Source organism: Oncorhynchus mykiss, chromosome 22 (genome assembly GCF_013265735.2).
Source record: "Oncorhynchus mykiss isolate Arlee chromosome 22, USDA_OmykA_1.1, whole genome shotgun sequence".
NCBI classification, from domain to species: domain Eukaryota; kingdom Metazoa; phylum Chordata; class Actinopteri; order Salmoniformes; family Salmonidae; genus Oncorhynchus; species Oncorhynchus mykiss.
The window spans coordinates 23,055,759-23,079,744 of NC_048586.1; the positions used below are offsets into that span (position 1 = coordinate 23,055,759).

At 44.9% G+C, this 23,986-nt stretch overlaps 1 protein-coding gene across 2 annotated transcripts; it reads right to left on the minus strand.

Annotated features, from left to right (window-relative positions):
- Positions 1 to 885: 885 nt before the first annotated feature.
- Positions 886 to 23,750, minus strand: dcbld2 (discoidin, CUB and LCCL domain containing 2). 2 transcript variants are annotated; one of them, XM_021579287.2, is made up of 13 exons: positions 23,276 to 23,747; positions 21,477 to 21,701; positions 21,178 to 21,315; positions 11,912 to 12,036; positions 5,697 to 5,830; positions 5,574 to 5,614; positions 5,078 to 5,418; positions 4,329 to 4,476; positions 4,056 to 4,181; positions 3,865 to 3,958; positions 3,443 to 3,492; positions 3,217 to 3,351; positions 886 to 3,142 (listed from the first exon to the last, which is right to left on the minus strand). In XM_021579287.2, the coding sequence occupies exons 1-13, from the start codon at positions 23,379 to 23,381 to the stop codon at positions 2,724 to 2,726; spliced, it is 2,082 nt and encodes a 693-aa protein (XP_021434962.2). In that variant the 5' UTR covers positions 23,382 to 23,747; the 3' UTR covers positions 886 to 2,723. The 2 variants fall into 2 exon arrangements, with proteins under 2 accessions (XP_021434962.2, XP_021434963.2); XM_021579288.2 differs by lacking the exon at positions 4,056 to 4,181 and having other exon boundaries at positions 23,276 to 23,750.
- Positions 23,751 to 23,986: the final 236 nt, after the last annotated feature.

Here is a 23,986-nt window from a genome sequence, read left to right on the forward strand (position 1 = left end):
CCGTTTTGAAATGTATTACAAATTTTTAAAAAACATACCTTATTTACATGAGCATTCAGACCCATTGCTATGAGACTCTAAATTGAGTTTAGGTGCATCCTGTTCCATTGATCATCCTTGAGATGTTTCTACAGCTTGATTGGAGTCCACCTGTGGTAAATTCAATAGTTTGGACATGATTTGGAAAGGCACACACCGGCCTTTCTAAAGGTCCCACAGTCAACAATGCAGGTCAGAGTAAAAACCAAGCCAAGGTCGAAGAAATTGTCCGTAGAGCTCAGAGGCAGGATTGTGTCGAGGCACAGATCTGGGAAAGGGTAACAAAACATTTCTGCAGCATTGAAGGTCCCCAAGAACACAGTGGCCTCCGTCATTCTTAAATGGAGGACGTTTTAAACCACCAAGACTCTTCCTAGAGCTGGTCGCCCGGACAAATTGAGCAATCTGGGGAAAAGGGCCTTGGTCAGGGAGGTGACCAAGAACCCAATGATCACTCTGACAGAGCTCCAGAGTTTATTTAACTAGGCAAGTCAGTTAAGAACAAATTCTTACTTACAATGACGGCCTACTCTAGCCAAATCCGGACAACGCTGGAGTTCCTCTGTAGACATTGGAGAACCTTCCAGGACAACAATCACACCCAAGAACTCAAGGTTGTAATCGCTACCAAAGGTGCTTCAACAAAGTAGTAAAGGGTCTGAATGTAAATGTCATATGTTTTTGCACAAATGTAAAAAAATAACACATTTTGGAAAAAGTCAAGGAATCTGAATACTTTGAATGCACTGTATAATTTATACCAGTGCTTGAATATCTATTAAGAAATGATCTTCAAGATATTGATATGAATTCATGTGAAATATAAAGGAATCATTTAAGATGACATTTTTTATTACTTATTTTCAAATGTCTTTATTTCTCTTTGTACAATCTGTGAACTCACAGAAACACGCACACTGACCTAGGGCCAGCCTTCCTTACTGATGTCCTAACCTTTAACAACACACAAGTTAAACTGGTCCAGGATCAGATTTGGTGTTCAGAACAGGGAGTGAGCTGACAAATGATCTCCTCACATCCATTACTATAGATATGACTAATTAAACACAGATACAGTACACTCATCGGGACAGACATACAGACATAGCTAGCTTCACACAGATGCTCTCTTTAGGACTGCCATACAAAGATACACCGATACAAAGGTTCAACAGACACAGCTACTCGCACAAAGACAATAAGGAAAGTCATCACGTACACACACACACACGAAACACAGCAATCACAGTAGAGACAAACAATGTCCAAGAAATACACACAGGAGAGTAATTCAGACACAGATGCACATTCACACACATACTGTATATTGGAATTTGAAGTGTTTCTGTACATATTGATACATATTCAGTATGCTGACCAGTCACTAGTGTTGTTTCCTCTCCGGACCATCTTTGACAGGATCCATGACCTACACACAGCTCTTTAAGGCTGACGAGGTGACCTACACCAGGGTTTCCCCAAACTTATTTCAACCCGCTGTGTGGTGCAAGGGAAAAAAAATAAAAACTTGCACCCAGGGTGGGCCCCGGGACAGGGTTTGGCTGGAGCTTCTTCTAACTAGCACACACAGACATCCTACAACCTCTGGATTCTGTGTGAACTTACAGACAGTGGCCATATTTGCATGCATGGCTATATGATGCATAATAGTAAAACACAAGGAAACATTTAGTCTCACTGACATACTGTGGAGAACTCAGCCCTTCAGTTGGGCAGCTCCTCTCTTGGCTCACCATGACAGCGGATTCTGCCTCAAGTCACTGGCCCTAATCTGGCAGTGTGTGAATCCAATCAGGCGAACACAAATGGCACCTAAACTTTGTGTATGGGGTCTTTTTTTGACCTGTCACCAACCAGTGTCACGTGAGGCAAGGTGTCCATGACAACAGTGTAACCATGAAAACAGTGCAACCATCATTATTTGATGCCTTCCTCGTGGAAGCGGATTCGTCACCGCTGTCCATAATGGTTGGGAACATTCAAGTGAGAGTATGTCCTTTTCAGCAGGAATTATGAAAGAAAAATAAATAAAATAAAATCATTTTGAGTAACTTGAGCACAGGTTTTTGGTGTGGATTTCACTCTAGATTTATGTACAAAGGTGATTGGTTAAATTCAAAAGTTAAGAGATCTGATTGAGAACTAACAGATCTAAAAGCCTCCAATCAAAGCGTACCGTAGTAAAAATGACATAGTGTTTTCATAAAGGACAAAGGTCACCTATTAGAACACATTAGTGGTAGAAACATGGCCTTTCTATCGAAGGCAACCATTTCAGAGAACCTAACACATGAAAGGAATATAAACTCACAGTTTGACTAAACATAAAATGAAGACACACTGACAGAGTGGATTAAGCCTGGCTGAAACAGTAGTGAGCTCTCCATCTCTCCTCTTTCATGTAGACATTCATCTTTGTGGTTTCAGTGATAAGACTGATATGGCACTATGCTAGCACTCTCCGGCCACGCATGTATATGTAAACACACACATACTGTACATACAGACTCCTGTGTAGACACACTCACATACCAAGTGAACTAACTTGAAGGCAGTGTGTTTTTTACAGACTCAGACCCAGGTTTTACATCCCCCTCTCTCTGTCCATAGGGGATGTGGTTTATGGTTACGGCCCCGTCAATCACAGTCCTCACTCCACCCCTTCAGCTCTGCCCCGCTGGCTTCTGAGAGCTGCTCTGAGGCACCTGATAGGCTAGATCCTCAGTGGGCGTGGCCTGTCCTGTACTCTTGGGCGTGTCGTACATTGACCTACCCGATTGCCCACTGTCTGTCCGCGTGAGTAGGGAGGCAGGGCCACGGCCCATGAAGCTGGAGACTGTGGGTGGCTGGCTCAGCAAGGAGCTCCCTGATAGGTGGCTTGCTATGTCAATCACGATGGGTGTGGCGTACTCAGCACCGGAGGCGGGCAGGGGTTCAGCATAGGCGTGGTAGATGTCTGTTGCCATAGGAGCACCGTACAGGTCAGGGTCAGTGTAGCAGTGGTCAGAACCTTCCTCTGGCTTGAAGGTTGATCTCTGACCTAGTGATGTCACCACACCGCTCACCAGGGGCTGGGCATATTCTAATGGAGGAGATGAAGAGGGTGTGTTACACATATAAACACTCAGTTCGGTGTGTGTGTGTGTGTGTGTATACCTGCAGGTTTGGCCTGTAGTCTGGGGGCGATCCCTCTTCCTCTGAGCCGGCCCACTTCACTGCTGCAGTAGCGGACTGACTGCTCCCCCTCCGCCATCTTGGACGGCAGGAACTGCTTCATACTCTTCCACCAGTCTGGACAGACACACACACACACATTAAACACACACACACATTAAACACACACACACATTAAACACACACACACTGAGAGTGTTGTGTTTACCTGTACGGTCCCAATGAGGTAAATCATAAGCCCCCTCTGAACTCTTCTTCCTGAGGAGAGAGAAAAACAGAGGAGGAAATCAAAGAGTGTGATACTCTGCCCTGATGCTAGGACAGCAGAGTTCCTGCCCATTTTCTGAAAACATCAAAACGTCTTCAAAGACTATCTTAAATAAGACAACTGTCACCCCCCCCCCAATAAATTGCGCTTTCCTACACGCAGACTGCTGATAACTTCTTTACTCTGGAAAAATGTACTTCCTACAGCTGTGATATGTAGTTGTCTCACCAAGCTATCTGAAGATGAATGCACTAACTGTACGTCGCTCTAGATAAGTGTCTGCTAAATGACTCAAATGTAAATGTGCTTTGTTCGGAGCTACTGAGTGCAAGGGTATTCAGTTGTTACTAGTTAATCATCACCTGTTTCTCCAGTGCCAGGCACAGACCATGGTCAAGACGAGGGCGGTCAGAACCATGACCAACACTGGCACCAACACTGCTGCCAATGCCACATCTATGACCACAACACAACCAGTGTGAACCAATCACGATCATCAACACAACTAGATACTGTAACTATTTCCCCTCTATCTGTTCCCTTCCTCCCTCACCGTTACTGGTGCGTGGGGGCATGGTGGTGTTTCTGATTTCAGGGGTGTGGGTGGTCAAGCCGTACAGTGAGGGGGTGTCTGTGGTCACTGGGGGAGGACGAGGGGGGTGGTTTATCCGTGGCCTAGCTGTCCAATAGGAGAATTGGCAGAACAGTTATAATCACTCTATGCCAAAAGAAAACCTTTGACTGCCCACAAGAAAATCTAATTTACTAATGGGCAAAAAAAAAAATCGAAACACCTGACTTGCATCTGATTGGCTGGTTTGGTTACCTTGATGGAACTGGCATCCGAGCAGCTCAAACTTAAGGGCAATTCGCTGGTGCCACTGGGTGGGGCTCATCCTCACATATCGCGCCTCGATTGGTGGGATGAAGTTATTGCGCACTTCCTGGAGATAGTTGGTGTTTCCTTGAAAACTCTGTTAGGAAAGAGAAACAGTCTTCAGTACACACGGACATTGAAGCTACAGTATGTTTCCAAATGATATCATGTTATCTTGCCTTTGCCTACTGTATTGTTAATATTATATATGGTTTGTAACAAATGTTTGATTGCTTGGGGCAGGTTTCTCTCGTAAAATAGATTTTTAACCTTAGTGAGATCATCTCCTGTATAAATATAGGATAAAAAGCAGATCCTGACTAACACAGCCACTCAATCAATCTCCATCCATCTTTAATGAGATGCTGTCCTGCGTGACCACAGGACTTAACAACCACAGTCAGCTCTCATGTTTCCTGCTATAAACAACCGCAATCAATCACTGTTGCCATAGAAACAACTCACAACCCCTCCCCCCCTACTCTTGTCTAAAGTGGCTTCCTCTCTCCTTAAAGGGAAAATTCACTCAAAACTATCTTTTTTTATCTTTTTTTTTTAAATCTTTTTTTCAAGATATTGGACTTTCAAGAAGCGAAGTATCACCTGCCACATCATCATGATGATGCAAAATGCCAAAAATATCATTTTTGAGTGGAGTTTCCCTTGAATGTTATTGATAAGAGCAGTGTTTAGTTCACCTTGTCCTGGGTAGCATCTGCCTCCCGATAGGTGCTCCAGTACTGTCCATCATTGCTATAGAGGATCCGATAGGCTGACACGTAGAACTGATACTCCAGGAGGGTGGAACCTGTAGTGGTGATGCCTGTAATCCTCTTCTCCTTCTTCAGGTCCACCTGTAGCCACTGCTGCTGGTCGCTGTGAGCCGACGCCCAGGGAAGCCCCACCCTTTTAAGGCGGGCCCCAGATGGGGCCCACTCGCTGGGCTGGCCAATCACGTCACTCCATTCCCACACAGAGGAAGCAGAAAGCTGGGAGTCCCTAACAACGCCCGACTCTAGACCCAGTGTCCCATAGCAACCTGAGAGAGCGAGAGCAAGCGAGAGAAACTGAGTGTATTTTAAGTGGGAGGACACATGGCTGTCTTGGTGATTGTGGTGGCAAGTATAGTTGAAAAGGTTACAGAAGCATGTGTGGCTGTGGTATCATGGTCTGTTGTATTGTAGCTTAACTCACCACTGGTCTTGAAAGTGAAGAGGCTGTTGGACAAGGGACCACTGGAGAAAGATAGACATAATGATGGAGAGAGATGGAAAGGGAAGAGAATGCAGATGTATTCTCCCAGACAGGAGTACTTACACAGTGGAGGAGACGTTGTTAGCCAGCGAGCCATCATAGTGAGGGATGCCCTTACTGCTGACCACACTGATCTGACCGCCCACAGAGTTAGACACTACACCTGCATGGATGGCTGCTAGACACACTGGAGATGACTAGAGGAGGGAGAATGAGATATTCATTATGATCCAAGTGTTTAGAAATGTGAATTTTTATGTATGAACATCTTCATCAAATGACTTCTATGTCAATTGAATCCTCACTGCTGTAAGAAAAGGGTTCAAACACTGCAGGGAGAAAGAGGGATGATGAGAGGGGGAGATAAGAGCGTGACATCGAGAGAGGAGAGAGACAGATGGAGAGAGAGAGGGAGCGGTCAGTCGGTGGTTAGGATTGTTCCACTGTCAACTGAGAGGCCACATATCCCAGTGAGTGACAGTAATGGCTTGTGTAAGATTTTACAGCTAGATAGATCAAAGAACAGCTCTCAGTTCCCAGACCTCAGCTCCACGGATAACAGGAGATGAGTTGGCACGATGATGTCACTTCCCGGCAGGGGGAACCCTGAGTGGCATGAAAATTTTAAAAAAAACTCTGATCCAAGGCCTGTTTTAATAGCTATCTATGAAGTGAAGGTGGTAAATTACCTTTTAATGGCATCAAAGGCTCTGCATCTGTCCTCATGCTCCTAGACCTTAGTGCTGCTTCTGACACCACATTCTTTTGGAGAGATTGGAAACCCTAATTGGTCGACACTAGAGGTCGACCGATTATGATTTTTCAACCGATTACAGATTATTGGAAGACCAAAAAAGCCGATACCGATTAAAAATAGGTCGATTTTTAGAAATACATTTGAAATAATGACAATACTGAATGAACAATGAACACTTTTATTGTTAATATAATACATAAATAGAATCTATTTAGTCTCAAATAAATAATGAAACATGTTCAATTTGGTTTAAATAATGCAAACACACAGTTGTTGGAGAAGAAAGTAGAAGTGCAATATGTGCCATGTAAAAAAGCTAACGTTTAAGTTCCTTGCTAAGAACATATGAAAGCTGGTGGTTCAATATTCCCAGGTCTTTAATATTCCCAGTTAAGAAGTTATATGTTGTAGTTATTAAAGGAATTATGACACGACGACTATCTCTCTATTCCATTTGTATTTCATATACCTTTGACTATTGGATGTTCTTATAGGCACTTTAGTATTGCCAGCCTAATCTCCGGAGTTGATAGGGTTGAAGTCATAAACAGCAATGTGCATTCAAGCATTGCTAATTGCTGCTGGCAAACGGAGTAAAGTGCTGTTTGAATGAATGCTTGTGAGCCTGCTGCTGCCTACCACCGCTCAGCCAGACTGCTCTATCAAATATCAAGTCATAGACTTAATTATAATAAACACAGAAATACGAGCCTTTGGTCATTAACATGGTCAAATACAGAAACTATCATTTCGAAAACAAAATGTTTATCAGTGAAATACGTAAGCATTACGTATTTTATCAAAAGTCTAAATATTTCTGTTATATTGCACATCCTTCAATATGTCATAATTATGTAAAATTCTGGCAAATTAGTTCACAGTTCGCAAACAAGCCAGGTGGCCCAACCTGTTGCATATACCCGGACTCTGCTTGCACTGAACGCAAGAGAAGTGACAATTTCCCTAGTTAATATTGCCTGCTAACATTAATTTATTTTAACTAAATATGCAGGTTTAAAAATATATACTTCTATGTATTGATTTTAAGAAAGGCATTGATGTTTATGGTTAGGTAAATATGTACAACGATTGTGCTTTTTTTGCAAATGCGCTTTTGTTAAATCATCACCTGTTTGGCGAAGTTGAAGTAGACTTTGATTCGTTGATAAATTAACAGGCACCGCATTGATTATATGCAACGCAGGACATGCTAGTTAACCTAGAAATATCATCAACCATGTGTAGTTAACTAGTGATTATGTGAAGATTGATTGTTTTTTATAAGATAAGTTCAATGCTAGCTAGCAACTTACCTTGGCTCCTTGCAAGCCTCAAGGTCCTTTTGACGCTGCACTCGCGTAACAGGTGGTCAGCCTGCCATGCAGTTTCCTCGTAGATTGCAATGTAATCGTCCATAATCGGCACCCAAAAAGGCCGATTACCAATAGTTGGTTCCATAGTTGGTTCCAACTTCCAAATCGGCCCTAACTAAATCGACCACGCCGATTAATCGGTCGACCTCTAGTCTACACGGACAAGTTCTTGCCAAGTTTAGATCTTATCTGTCACAAAGATATTAGTTTGTATCTGTGAATGGTTTATCCTCTGACAAATGTTCCTCAAGGTTCCGTTTTAGGACCACTATTGTTTTCACTATATATTCTACCTCTTGGTGATGTCATTCGGAAACACAATGTCAACTTTCACTGCTATGCGGACGATACACAGCTGTACATTTCGATGAAACATGGTGAAGCTCCAAAATTGCCTACCCTGGAAGCCTGTGTTTCAGACATAAGGAAGAGGATGGTGGCAATTTTTTTTACTTTTAAACTGAGAAAAAACACGCTAGTTCTATGTTCAATGCAAAAATCTGAAACTTTTTGGCGAAAAATTAAGCAGCTTTCAAGGTTTTACTGCTAACCTACAAAGCATTACATGGGCTTGCTATGTCTCCGATTTGGTCATGCCGTACATACCTACACAAGACACAGGCCTCCTTATTGTCCCTAGAATTTTTAAGCAAACAGCTGGAGACAGGGATTTCTCCTATAGAGCTACATTTTATGGAATGGTCTGTTGATCTATGTGAGAGACACAGACTCGGTCTAGACCTTTAAGTCTTTACTGAAGACTCATCTCTTCAGTAGGTCCTATGATTGAGTGTAGTCTGGCCCAGGGGTGCGAAGCTGAAAGGTAAGGCACTGGGGAGAAGAAGCGCCCTTGCTGTATCTGCTTAGCCGGCTCCCCTCTCTCCACTGGGATTCTCTGCCTCTGATCCTATTACGGTGGCTGAGTCACTGGCTTGCTAGTGCTCTTCCATGCCGTCGCTAGGAGGGATGCGTCACTGACGTGATCTTCCTGTCCGGTTTTGCGCCCCCTTGGGTTTGTGTGGTGGAGGAGATATTTGTGGGCTATACACAGCTTTGCCTCAGGGTAGTAAGTTGGTGGTCTGTTGATATCCTTCTAGTGGTGTGAAAGCTGTGCTTTGGCAAACTCTCTCTACCGCACCTGCCGTCTTGTCCTCTGAATGCTCAGCTATGATTTACTTCTGAGTTACTGACCTGTTGCACTCTCCACAACCACTCTGGTCATCTATGAACATTTGAACATCTTGAAGAACAATCTGGCCTTACTTACTTTACGCTTATAATCTCCACCCGGCACATTCAGAAGAGGACTGGCCACCACTCAGAGTCTGGTTCCTCTCTAGGTTTCTTCCTTTCTAGGGAGTTTTTCCTAGCCTCTGTGCTTCTACACCTGCACTGCTTGCTGTTTGGGGTTTGAGCCTGGGTTTCTGTACAGCACTTGGTGACATCAGCTGATGTAAGAAGGGCTTCATAAAAATGTTTTATTTGACTTTGATATACATCCTTCCTTAACTCCTTCCCCCCTTCCGTGAGTTAATACCATATAAAGATCACAAAAAAAAAAGGATTGTTTAAACATTTCTCTCTCTTCTTCAAGCATTCCCTTAGCTTTCAAGTAACTAATGCAGTCATTTGCTGATGTCATAAAATGTATCTATTCATTCATGTATTGGCAAAACACGTACACACACTACTGAACACACATTTAGTGAGATCACAGTTCCCAGCAGTGGGCAGCTGCGTGAGTGAAGTGGAATGGTTTTCCTGGTAAGGCCCCACATGGGGTTTCACAGCTGACAGGACAGTGGGTAACACCAAAGGCACCGTGTTGTGACACATACTATGCAATCATAGACACGTTCTACACATTCACACACACACACTATGCAATCATAGACACGTTCTACACATTCACACACACACACACTATGCAATCATAGACACGTTCTACACATTCACACACAATGCAATCATACACACACACACACAATGCAATCATAGACACGTTCTACACATTCACACACACACTATGCAATCATAGACACGTTCTACACATTCACACACACACACACACTATGCAATCATAGACACGTTCTACACATTCACACACACACTATGCAATCAGACACGTTCTACACATTCACACACACACACTATGCAATCATACACACACACACACTATGCAATCATAGACACGTTCTACACATTCACACACTCACACACTATGCAATCATACACACACTATGCAATCATAGACACGTTCTACACATTCACACACGCATAGACTTTAACCACATAGTCGAGGTACCCACAGGCACTGAACACTTGCCCTCACAGCTCTACAACATCCCAGTAACACACCACATCCGAAGCAACACCCCACCAAACCACTAACACAAACACACTGCACTGCTCCAAACCACCACACCCAGGAACTCAGCGCACTGACCGCTTTCACACACACACTCACATAATGCAGGCACACATACACAAACCTTCTCACTCGTTACAACACCTCACACACCAATCCAAAGGTATGGGAGAAGGTACCAGAGAACTGTTAGAGCAAGAGAGAGAAACAAATTCCTACTAAAAAGTTGACAGTGTGAGAGAGTAAAGTAGAGGTTCAGAGATGGGTGGGGTGCACTGACCCCCATGTGACTTTTGGTGTGGTCCAATGAGCAGCAGATGGCAACGCGCCATAGAAACCAAAGTCAGATTGACTCGGGTTGTAACCCCGTACAGCTCTGTCTGGCTGAACATGGAGAACCAGGAATCCTGTTCTGCTATGCAATCTGCAACACCGCTTACACAAACTCAGAAACATACACACATACCACACCACCAGGTACAAAAGTACGCCTGCACACACCACAAAGGCACGCTCACATGCACACCAGTCCGCTCAGCACTCTCCTCCAGATGGACTGGATTAGAAGCTGTTCCTTCGGCCAAACAATTAGCTCACCACCCCCAAACCCCCGTCTCCTCCCCTATGACTCAGAGACACCCCCTGACACACATACATACACACACACACTCCTGCTCTCCACTGTGCCTCGGAGCGCCAAGTCTAGGACCAAAAGGCTCCTTAACAGCTTCTGCCCCCAAGCCATAAGACTGAACAATTAATAATCAATCAAATGGCCACCGGACTATTTACATTGACCCCCCCCCCATTTGTTTTTACACTGCTGCCGCTCGCTGTTTATTATCTATGCATGGTCACTTTATCCCTACCTACATGTACAAATTACCTCGACTAACCTGTACCCCAGTACATTGTATTTGGCCTCGTTATTGTGTTACTGTGTTACTTTGTTTATTTGGTAAATATTTTCTTAACTATTTTTTGAACTGCGTTGTAGGTTAGGGCTTGTAAGTAAGCATTTCACGGTAAGGTCCAAACCTATATTCTGCGCATGTGACAAATAAAGTTGGATTTGGTTTGAGCCACCCCTGGGCCCCCATCTTCGATAACACCCACAACCCCAAATCTAGCCCTCCCGCCCTCCCATGGCCCCCGACCCGCCCAGGCATGAGGCCATCATCCGCAGACTCACTCAGCCCACATGACCTCAGACACAGCCGGGGTATTGTGAGGTCATCAGCCTGGGATGTGCATACGCTGAGAGAGGCTCTGTTTACAAAGAACTTTGTGAGGGGGGGGGGGGTTAGGACAGACAAGGTCCAGCAGGGGAAAGAGAGAGTGAATGAGATAGGAAAAAGAGAGATTGGAAGAGAGAGTAAAAGAGATATAGAATGAGAGAGAGAGAGAGAGAGGGGAACATAGCCATGAAGTGAGTCATGACTGTGTGTGTGGCCAGTTAGTTCCTGTGGGGTAGTGGCAGTGGTGGTGGGTACTACTGAGTGGTGAGCAGGACAAAGACAGACTGAGTTGGTGGAGGGGGGTATAGGGCAGTGTGAATCACCTGGGAACTTTGTGCCCTCCACAATGACTAACACTGACACACAAATACCACACAAATGCACACGTTTACACACACACAAAGATGCACACACCCACACACGTGCACAGTTCCCACCCAGTCTGTTTCTATTTTATTGACTTGCTCATCACTCATTACCCAGCACCACTCATGCACATCCAAAAACACACACCATTCCCTGAGTACTCCGCATATACTCACGTCTCTGTAGCCATGGGGAACAGTCCCAGCAATCTCCCCAACAGAGGTCATACATCCTGCAGGACAGTATCTTGTGAACTCTGCCTCAGTGAAGTGGATTCCTTTGTCGAGACAGGTGATCAGATCTAAAAACAGGGATGCAAACTGGTGAAGGTCCAAAACATGCAAAGAAATCTGTAAGAAAGTGTGCCTATTTTCAGAGAACGTGATACCAGACCAAGTATCACGATACCAAGCAGTATCGTGACACCACACGGTTTGCCCCAAAAAGTTAGGCACCAAACTGAATTTAAGGAACGCCAGAAAATTACATAGATTTTTTAAATTCATATTTATTACATTGATTAGGTATACGCATCCTACCATTGAATAATATTTTTCAACAGGCTATCATAGTGGTTCCCAACCTTTTTAATATATATTTTTTATTTGATTTTACCCCCTTTTCTCCCCAATTTCATGGTATCCAATTGTTAGTAGTTACTATCTTGTCTCATCGCTACAACTCCCGTACAGGCTCGGGAGAGACGAAGGTCAAAAGCCATGCGTCCTCCGAAACACAACCCAACCAAGCCGCACTGCTCCTTAACACAGCGCGCATCAACCCGGAAGACAGCCGCACCAATGTGTCAGAGGAAACACCGTGCCCCCGGCGACCTGGTTAGCACACACTGCGCGATGAGACAAGGATATCCCTACCGGCCAAACCCTCCCTAACCCGGAAGACGCTAGGCCAATTGTGCGTCGCCCCACGGAAGGCCCGGTTCCCAACCTTTTTTGAAGGGTCGCACACCTTGACGGGATAACAAATTCTGTGGCACACCAAAAAATGTCCCTCATAATATATTCAGTGGTAATTACCTCCACCTCATCCATACTGTAAATCATCCATTTTCTGTGACAAAGACATATATAGATTAAGGGCGTTTTCTTACATCCCCATATGATCTGGATCCTGGAGTGTTTGGCACCCTGATCCTCCCTATAAAGCATTTGTGAAACGCAAACAAACCCTGGCTGAAACTAATCCTGGACCTGAGTTGGTAGCTTTCCAAGATCCTGGACAAGAGTAAATCAAATTGTATTGGTCACATAAACATGGTTATCAGATGTTAATGCGAGTGTCGCAAAATGCTTGCGCTTCTTGTTCCAACAGTGCAGTAATATCTAACAAGTAATCTGACAATTCCACAACAACTACCTTACACACAAATGTAAAGGGATGAAATAAGAATATGTACATATAAATATATGGATGAGCGATGGCAGAGCGGCATTGGCAAGGTGCGATAGATGGTATAAAATACAGTATATATGAGTACACCGATCAGTCGTCCTGGTCCCTTTGCAGAAAAGCAGCCCAAAAGCATGATGTTTCCACCCCCAGGAGGTATGGTGTTCTTTGGATGCAACTCAGCATTCTTTGTCCTCCAAACACGACGAGTTGAGGTTTTACCAAAAAGTTATATTTTGGTTTCATCTGACCAGATGACATTCTCCCAATCTTCTTCTGGATCATCCAAATGCTCTCTAGCAAACTTCAGACAGGCCTGGACATGTACTGGCTTAAGCAGGGGGACACGTCTGGCACTGCAGGATTTGAGTCCCTGGTGGCGTAGTGTGTTACTGATGGTAGGCTTTGTTACTTTGGTCCCAGCTCTCTGCAGGTCATTTCTACTCTGCACATTCTTCCATTGCAAAACTACCATTCCAGTGTTTTACTTGCTATATTGTATTTACCTTGCCACCATGGCCTTTTTTGCCTTTACCTCCCTTCTCACCTCATTTGCTCACATTGTATATAGACTTGTTTATACTGTATTATTGACTGTATGTTTGTTTTACTCCATGTGTAACTCTGTGTTGTTGTATCTGTCGAACTGCTTTGCTTTATCTTGGCCAGGTCGCAATTGTAAATGAGAACTTGTTCTCAACTTGCCTACCTGGTTAAATAAAGGTAAAATAAAAATAAAAATTCACTAGTGTGGTTCTGGGATTTTTGCTCACCGTTCTTGTGATAATTTTGGCCCCACAGGGTGAGATCTTGCGTGGAGCCCCAGATCGAGGGAGATTATCAGTGGTCTTGTATGTCTTCCATTTCCTAATAATTGCTCCCACAGTTGATTTCTTCCAAGCTGCTTACCTATTGCAGATTCAGTCTTCCCAGCCTGGTGCAGGTCTACCATTTTGTTTCTGGTGTCCTTTGACAGCTCTTTGGTCTTGGCCATAGTGGAGTGTGACTGTTTGAGGTTGTGGACAGGTGTCTTTTATACTGATAACAAGTTCAAACAGGTGCCATTAATACAGGTAACGAGTGGAGCACAGAGGAGCCTCTTAAAGAAGAAGTTACAGGTCTGTGAGAGCCAGAAATGGTGCTTGTTTGTAAGTGACCAAATACTTATTTTCCACCATAATTTGCAAATAAATTCATTTAAAAAATCCTACAATGTGATTTTCTGGATTTTTTTTCTCATTTTGTCTGTCATAGTTGAAGTGTACCTATGATGAAAATTACAGGCCTCTCATCTTTTTAAGTGGGAGAACTTGCACAATTGGTGGTTGACTAAATATTTTTTTGCCCCACTGTATCTAGCTATCAGTCAGTAGTCAGCTAACCAATGCTAGCGGTCATCAGCTAACCTTTTGCTCGGAAAGCTCTCGCCAGTTCGTACAACGCATTTCAAACCAGAGCATGCCGGACTTATTTTTCTCTCTCCATATCCCTGGATTCCTACCGCAAACTCTGAACCTTTTCAGCTGGATCATCACAGGTAGCTAACCGCAACCCCGGGTTGACTACTCTTGGCTAACGTTTCCGTCCCGGAGCTAGCACCAACTAGCCTGGAGCTAGCCCATGCTAGACCCATCTCCTGGCTAGGGCTCCTGGGCTACTCCTGAAGCCCACTCCTCGGCTACAATATCCGGACCCCTTCTACTGCCGGTACGGGGCATGGAACCCCGCCGATACTTCACGACTGGAATACCGACATAATCTGCCGGAGGATACCAACTGGCCCCTCAGGCGCGACGTCCCCTGAAGGCCCATTCTGCTAACAGCGGCTATCTAGAGCATATTGGACTGTTAGCTGATCCATCGGCCAGTTTCTTGGACCACTATACCCATTTTGCCAATTGGACTTGGACCCCTCTGATACTTGGAACCCTACTAATTCCACGACGTCACCGCACGAGGAGGCAAAAACAGACTTTCCCCCGTTGCAACGTCCATCTAAGGCCCTTATGGTAGCTTGCTAGCTCCGGCCTGCTAACTGCCTGAATCGCCGTGTCCCCAGTCAGCCCAACCACCCACTGGCCCCACATGATCATTTGGCTACGCATGCCTCTTCCTAATATCAATATGCCTTGTCCATTACTGTCTTGGTTAGTAATTACTGTCTTATTTCACTGTAGAGCCTCTAGACCTGCTCAATATGCCTTAACCAACCATGTTGTTCCACCTCCCACATATGCGATGACATCACCTGGTTTAAACGTCTGTAGAGACTATATCTCTCTCATCATTACTCAGTGCCTAGGTTTACCTCCAATGTACTCACATCCTACCTTACTTTTGTCTGTACACTATGCCTTGAATCTATGCTATCGTGCCCAGAAACCTGCTCCCTTTACTCTCTGTTCCGAACGTGCTAGACGGCCAGTTCTTATAGCCTTTAGCCGTACCCTTATCCTACTTCTCCTCTGGTGATGTAGAGGTTAATTCTGGACCTGCAGTGCCTAGCTCCACTCCTACTCCCCAGGTGCTCTCATTTGTTGACTTCTGTTACCATAAAAGCCTTGGTTTCATGCATGTTAACATTAGAAGCCTACTCCCTAAGTTTACTTTATTCACTGCTTTAGCACATTCTGCCAGCCCAAATGTCTTAGCCGTGTCTGAATCCTGGCTTAGGAAAACCACCAAAAACTCGGAAATTTCCATCACCAACTATAACATTTTCCGCCAAGATAGAACTGCCAAAGGGGGCGGTGTTGCAATCTACTACAGAGATAGGTCTCACTATCCCGGTCTGTCCCAAAACAATTTGAGCTTCTACTTCTAAAAATTCACCTTTCAAGAAACAAGTCTTTCACCGTTGCCGCTTGCTACTGATAAATTGAGAATTTCAATAAGCATTTTACTATGGCTGGCCATTCTTTCCACCTGGCTACACCTACCCCAGTCAACAGCCCTCCGCTCCCCACAGCAACTCGCACAAACCTCCCCCACTTTTCATTCACCCAAATAGCTGATGTTCTGAAAGAGCTGTAAAATCTGGACCCCTATAAATCAGCCGGGCTAGACGATCTGGACCCTCTCTTTCTAAAATTATCTGCAGAAATTGTTGCAACCCCTATTACTAGCCTGTTCAACCTCTCTTTCATATCGTATGAGATTCCCAGTTTGGAAAGCTGCTGTGGTCATCCCCCTCTTCAAAGGGGGAGACACTCTAGACCCAAACTGCTACAGACCTATATCTATTCTACCCTGCCTTTCTAAGGTCTTTGAAAGCCAAGTTAAACAGATTTGAATCTCACCATACCTTCTCCGCTATGCAATCTGGTTTCAGAGCTGGTCATGGGTGCACCTCAGGCACACTCAAGGTCCTAAACGATATCATAACCGTCATCGATAAGAGACAACACTATTTAGCTGTATTCATCGACCTGGCCAAGGCTTTCGACTCTGTCAATCACAACATTCAAATGATTGGTGAACCAAGCGAGGCAATTACTTCTCAGATAGAGCTCAGTATGTCAAATCGGAGGGCCTGTTGTCCGGACCTCTGGCAGTCTCTATGGGGGTGCCACAGGGTTCAATTCTCGGGACGACTCTCTTCTCTGTATACACTAATGATGTCACTCTCACTGCTGGTGATTCCCTGATCCACCTCTACGCAGACGACACCATTCTGTATACCTCTGGCCCTTCGTTGGACTCTGTGTTAACTAACCTCCAGATGAATTTCAATGCCATACAACTGTCCTTCCGTGGCCTCCAACTGCTCTTAAATGCAAGTAAAACTAAATGCATGCTCTTCAACCGATCACTGCCCGCACCTCCAGCATCACTACTCTGGACGGTTCTGACTTAGAATATGTGGACAACTACCTAGTTGTCTGGTTAGACTGTAAACTCTCCTTCCAGACTCCCATTAAACATCTCAAATCCAAAATTAAATCTAGAATCAGCTTCCTATTTCGCAACAAAGCATCCTTCACTCATGCTGCCAAACATACCCTCGTAAAACTGACCATCCTACGGATCCTCAATTTCAGTGATGTCATTTACAAAATAGCCTCCAACACTCTACTCAACAATGCAGTCTATCACAGTGACATCCGTTTTGTCACCAAAGCCCCATATACTACCCACTACTGCGACCTGTATGCTCTCGTTGGCTGGCCCTCGCTTCATTCTCGTCGCCAAACCCACTGGCTCCAGGTCATCTATAAGTCTTTGCTAGGTAAAGCCCCGCCTTATCTCAGCTCACTGGTCACCATAGCAGCCCCCACTCGTAGCACGCGCTCCAGCAGGTATATCTTACTTGTCACCCCCAAGGCCAATTCTTCCTTTGGCCGCCTCTCCTTCCAGTTCTCTGCTGCAAATGACTGGAACGAACTGCAAAGATCTCTGAAGCTGGAGACTCTTACCTCCATCACTAGCTTTAAGCACCAGCTGTCAGAGCAGCTCACAGATCACTGCACCTGTACATAGCTCATCTGTAATAGCCCATCCAATCTACCTCATCCCCATACGGTATTTATTTATTTGTCTTACTCAGTATCTCAACTTGCACATTCATCCTCTGCACATCCTACCATTCCAGTGTTGAATTACTATATTGTAATTATTTTGCCACTATGGCCTGTTATCCTACCTCATTTGCACATGCTGTGTATAGATTTTCCTACTGTATTATTGATTGTATGTTTGTTTATTCCATGTGTAACTGTATGTGTCGAACTGCTTTGCTTTATCTTGGCCAGGTCACAGTTGCAAATGAGAACTTGTTTTTAACTAGCCTACCTGGTTAAATATAGGTTAAATTAAAAAATGTAAGTGTCATTATTTAAAGTGACTAGTGATCCAATTATTAAAGTGGCCAATGATTTGAGACTGTATGTAGACAGCAGCCTCTCTGTGTTAGTGATGGCAGTCTGATGGCCTTGAGATAGAAGCTGTTATCAGTCTCTCGGACCCAGCTTTGTTGCACCTGTACTGACCTCGACTTCTGGATGGAGCGGGGTGAACAGATAGTGGCTTGGTTGGTTGTTGTCCTTGATTATCTTTTTGGCCTTACTTTTTCATCGGGTGTTGTAGGTGTTCTGGAGGGTAGGTAGCTTGTCCCCGGTGATGCGTTGTGTAGACCACACCACCCTCTGGAGAGCCTTGCGCTTGAAGGCGGTGCAGTTGCCGTACAGGGCAGTGAAAGAGCCCGACAGGATGCTCTCAATTGTGCATCTGTAAGAGTTTGTGAGGGTTTTAGGTGACAAGACAAATTTCATCAGCCTCCTGAGGTTGAAGAGGCGCTGTTGCGCCTTCTTCACCACACTGTCTGTGTGGGTGGATTATTTCAGTTTGTCCGTCCGTGATGTGTACATCGAGGAACTTAACTTTCCACCATCTCCACTACTGTCCCGTTGATGTGGATAGGGGGTTGCTCCCTCTGCTGTTTCCTGAAGTCCATGATCATCTCCTTTGTTTTGTTGACGTTGAGTGAGAGGTTGTTTTCCTGACACCACACTCAGAGTGCCCTCGCCTCCTTCCTGTAGGCCGTCTCGTCGTTGTAGGTAATCAAACCCACTACTGCTGTGTTGTCTGCAAATGTGATGATTGAGTTAGAGGCGTGCATGGCCACGCAGTCATTGGTGAACAGGGAGTACAGGAGGGTCTGAGCACGCACCCTTGTGGGGCCCCAGTGTTGAGGATCAGCGAAGTGGAGATGTTGTTTCCTACCTTCACCCACTGGGGGCAGCCCGTCAGAAAGTCCAGGACCCAATTGCACAGGGTGGGGTTGAGACCCAGGGCAAGCTTAATGATGAGCTTGGCGGGTACTATGGTGTTGAATGCTGAGCTGTAGTCAATGAACTGCATTCTTACATATGTATTCGTCTTGTCCAGATGGGACAAGCGGCATAGGCAAGAGTACCAGGTATTGTGACGCTACAGCGCAAGTCACGTGGAACTTTTTTTCCCGTTGTAAACAAGCTAGCTCACTCACGTAATGTAGAATATGTGTCTTGCTTATCGTACCCTGAAACTGTTATTTTCAGGTCTTGTGAAAGCAAAATGTATTCTGTAGAATTCTCACAAAATGCTATTTAAAAAAAAAAATAATAATAAAAAAAAGACTTGTTTGTACAAAGGCAAACAAAAACCGATCACATTAACACAGCTCTCTCTGTCCTGATTCCACCCTGTCTAGGTACATATGCACACAAGCAGAACAGACACGCACAGACGGACCCACACACACACACACACACACACACAGTGTGCTGTAACGGGAGACATGGTCATTTTTTTCAAAGAAAAAACACTGAGGGGATGCCCACAAGGTTAGAAATCCCCATCCAGTCACTGAGGATGATAACGCTCTCCAACATATGAATGTGTAATAACATATCCATCTGTCTTTCACCCCATCTCTTCCTCTCTCCTCAGTAATTTGATTTCCTTCTTTCAGAGGATGTAGATAAAAGCTTTGTTGTATCTCCCTCATCTCTCTCTCCACCCCCCCCCCTGCATCCCCCTTTAGTTTCCTCCATCTTCCTTTCCCATCCATCTCTCCTTCTCCTCCATCTCTTCCCTCCCCACAGTACTCCAGGGAGACTGCCAATGTAAACAGACTCCTGACACAACAGAAGTGTGACCACACACTGGATCTGCTGTGGACAGCGCTAATGGCTCTCAGCGCACACACACACACACACACACACACAGTCTGTGCCACTCTAGTCTGCAGAGATGTACAGCTCTTTGGAGTGCTGTGTGACGAAGCCCAGCCACACTGGGACAGGTTGGGCTTCATCTAAGGGTTCTGGACACACTGTTCCCGACACTCTCACTGCAACAGCACACCTCATCATTAAGGCCGGGATTCAATCCGATCACGCGTATAAACAATGCTTACAGACAATGGTCCACGGGACCGAGCAGCTTACAAAACTGAGCCATCAGCACCGTCCACGGGACCGAGCAGCTTACAAAACTGAGCCATCAGCACCGTCCACGGGACCGAGCAGCTTACAAAACAGCTGACATTTTGTCGCTCACCGCCCTACTCCCATTGAAGTCTATGCGATCATTGCGTTTACTTGATAGCTACCTACACAAATAGCTAGCTAGAACAGAGTTAATAAGATAAATTCATTAAAAAGATTAAAAGCAATACAAATAAGTTATCCAGTAGGCCCGTCTGTAAAAGCCTTAAAGGCAATGTTACCCCGTTCGCAGGAGATCGCATTCAAGGTAAACGATGCAGATGTCGCCTCAGTTGGAAATGACCTTTAAATGTGAAGCGCACTATATACAGTTGTTTCAGATTGAACCTCCCTGTCCTTCCATCTGCCCTCGACCAAAACGCTCCTTTAACTTCCTTCTCTACTCACTTCCCATCTCACCTTTTCTTATACCCTCTCTCACACACATTCACATAAAGACACACAAAACACATCCACACATGCAAGCTCACATGTACACATGCATGATGAACACACACACAGAGCTGCAGTATGTCTAGATATAGAACTCCAGTATTAAAACACACACACGGTTATGTGGAGATAAATGCCAGCTGTAATACTCCCCAGGCATTCTCCATGTCTGTCATGTTATAGCAGATCACATCTCCCTGTAACGGAATTCACTCCATACATCTCACACACACTGACAGAGAGAGCAGCATGAGATACCACTTACAGACAACACAGTCAGTCTCATACATTTAAAATAGTTATTTATCCAGTAAGGAAAAGGAGCTAAAGGGAGAGAGTAGACGAGGAGAAATGGTAAAAAAAGAGAGAGCAGAGAAGCATTTATAATAGGACTCACATGAGACCCTGCGACTCCCAATCATGCAAACACACACTGCTACCTAGGCAACTCCCTCGGCCATGGGGGCACAATGTTACTGTAAAACAATCCATTGTAATCTCAACTAAGAGTTAACACAGGAGTCTATAATGGGGGACATTGTCATATCTGAGGATTGGATGTAGTTAGGATGTAGTTCAGACCCCAACCCCTGACCCTTGACCCATTGTACCTGTGTGTTCTATGGTGGAGTAGGACAGGGAGAAGCCCCGCCCACTGCGGTGAGTTCCACTCATGAACTGGATGGTGACCCGGTTCCCATCGGACTGGATGAGCTCAGGAACCTTCAGACCCAGACCACAGAACTTCACTGGAGGTCAGGAGGAGAGGGGTAAGTTACTTAATCTTATACTCTGATGTAGTGGTTATTATCTACATTCAGATAGTGGTACAGACAGTTATATTGATTGATGATGTACATTTCAGCCATTCCCCATCCCCTCCACCTTCCCATCTCCATCCCTCTCTCACCTATCTGGGTCCTCTGGGGTCCTACACCGTCGTAGATTCTGAGGTAGTTGACCTGACAGTTGTTGTCCTCTATGTCCAGGTCAGCGAAGCGGAAGTGTAGCCTCCGGCCCTGCGGCACACTGATCTCCCACTCACACACCGTGTGGTTGGGGTAAGTCCCGGGGTAACCCAGAGAGGACAAGGTCCCACTGCTAGGGCCCAACACACTGGGGCCACAACCATCACCTGTACACACACACACCGAGTGACTTAGGGGAGACATACATGTACTGTTCCTACCCACACATAATGGGTGGATGTATATGCACATAAGTGTTGTGTTACACAACTACACATTATGGATAAATCTAGAGTTAGAAATATCAGTGGGATAGACACACCAGTAGTTTGGACAGGAGAGGGTGAGTATAAGGATTTTACCATCACTGTTTAGTTTAGAGGATTCCAAAGGAGTTCTAGTGAACAAATCCATTGCAGCCGATTTAAGTCAATCCTGACCGTGGTTTTTGGCTTGACCCTGGCCTATACTGTACTAGGCCCAGTCAGAGGCCTCATTCGAAAACATGACCAAGTAGATGTCCGTCCTTTAATCCATTTAAAGTCAAGCTAGGTGGAGTCCACCCCATATTGGTACACTTTACAGATGTGCGAAAACTGAGAGGTAAAGACTAGAGCTATAGTGGAATAGGCTAGGGCTAGTTTTCGGAAAAGAGATATCAGTGGACAGTTGTGCGTCATGGGCTGAGTGGATCCGCGGCTGGGCTGGTGTCATGTAACGTAACTGACATATTATTCAGATGAACTTGACAACAACTGGACTCCCTTCGATACATGTGTTTGTACGTAGCATCTTATTATTCAGATTAACCTGACAACAACTGGACTCCCTTCGATACATGTGTTTGTACGTAGCAGCTTAGGATAATACTTTCGCTAACCCTAAACCTTTTTTCCTAACCTCGAACTAAATTATCCTACCTGCTATGTTAATTATCATAACCTTCTGCGTAAATTCTCATAACCTGCTAACCCCCCCCCCCCCCCCCAAAAAAAAAAAAAAAATCGTAGTTGTATAGAAGTGGCGTGTTTTCTGTGGATCTAAACACAGCGACCTCCCCACCCCTCCTGACCTAGAGAAGCAGCTTTTTGATTAGTTTACACCAACCAAATGCCGTACTCTGCCACCAATGTTTCCAAAAAACGTTTAAAAAAATGTCCCAAACGTCGAAGTAAAAATTTGAGAAGAGATATAAGTTTCTGAACCAAGGTTGTGGGGTTAGATAGACTGTTGTTATTTAACTCGTTACTTGCCTACCCGTACCGCCAAGAGACGCTGAGGCTGTTTACCTCTCTACCACTTCAACCCATCCCCCTCCGCTAGAATTTGACCAAATGGTGTATTCTCTTTTATCAGCTGAAATCCTGCCCACAAATTACTATTGTTTATTTTGCACTGTCTGTCCTTTATATCTAGGCTAAACACTTAACCAATTCTAATGACTACCAAACTACTACAGAGAAGAGAGCAACTTTTGCAGTCTGTGATTCTGGCTACATATTTGGGATAGGGGAGAGAAAGAAGCAGTCGAGCCATGTAAGGTAGGCTATCTAGCGATCGGCTCTTTTCAACCTTGCTGAGGCGCAGCAGCATAATCTCTGCCGCTGGCTATCCGGAATGCAACAAAGCAGAACCACCTCATACTAACACTGCGTCAAAGCGAATGTGGTACTGTCTATATGTATCTAGTGTACACTTGTATTACACATGGTTACATTAAGTGGCACCGACCGACACCAACCTTTCTGCGCTCGACTGCTTCTGGCGGTGAGGAGGATAATGAGAGTCGACAGGAAGAAAAGCCCGGCCTCTGTCGGTCCCCTGCCCACCATTACCGCTCTGCCCATAGCAGCCTGCAGTCCGAATGCATACTGCTCGCTTTCACACCGGTGAACTCAGAGTTTAGTCTGTATAGGCAGTTTAAAACGCTGCTCCGCAAAACCTCCCTCCTCAGTCAACCCGCTACTTCTTCTTTCTGCGCTCGGAAACGTCCGACGCTCTCTCTCTGAAAACACAGCGCGGGTCGCGGTCAGATTCGTTTTCACAACTGAATCTGAAGGAACATTACCCAAACTGCTGTAGAGCGACTTCCTCCACTTCAGCTCCTCCCACACTGCAATATGATTCAATAGGAATCCGAAACCCACCAAGTGGTATGACGGAAGAAATTAAGAAATATTTAGTATCCTGCAACGACTGTTCCCCGTTGAACGCGATATGGATGAACCAGATAATCAGCATTCACTGGAGGACAAAGTGTTATAGGTCTACAACATATTGCCCATACAGCCATATACTATACCTGCCCAATGCCATGGCCAATGACCCAACCACAGTGTCAGTGTCAGTACTTAGTTGTTGTGTACAGATAGAAGGGTTACTTTTTCTCTCCAATATCACTGAGTGGTCTAGTTATTGACTGTCTGTTGTAATTAGTAGATTGTATGCCAGT

What these genes read in the sequence shown, in the direction of transcription:
- dcbld2 (XM_021579287.2), bottom strand. Translation starts at nt 23,381, where the DNA reads ATGGGCAGAGCGGTAATGGTGGGCAGGGGACCGACAGAGGCCGGGCTT. An exon ending in TTCCCCATGGCTACAGAGAC is followed by an intron (nt 5,831 to 11,911) that starts GTGAGTATATGC and finishes TCCCTCCTCTAG; the next exon opens with TCATCTCCAGTGTGTCTAGC. An exon ending in GCCCCCACGCACCAGTAACG is followed by an intron (nt 3,959 to 4,055) that starts GTGAGGGAGGAA and finishes TTGTGGTCATAG; the next exon opens with ATGTGGCATTGGCAGCAGTG.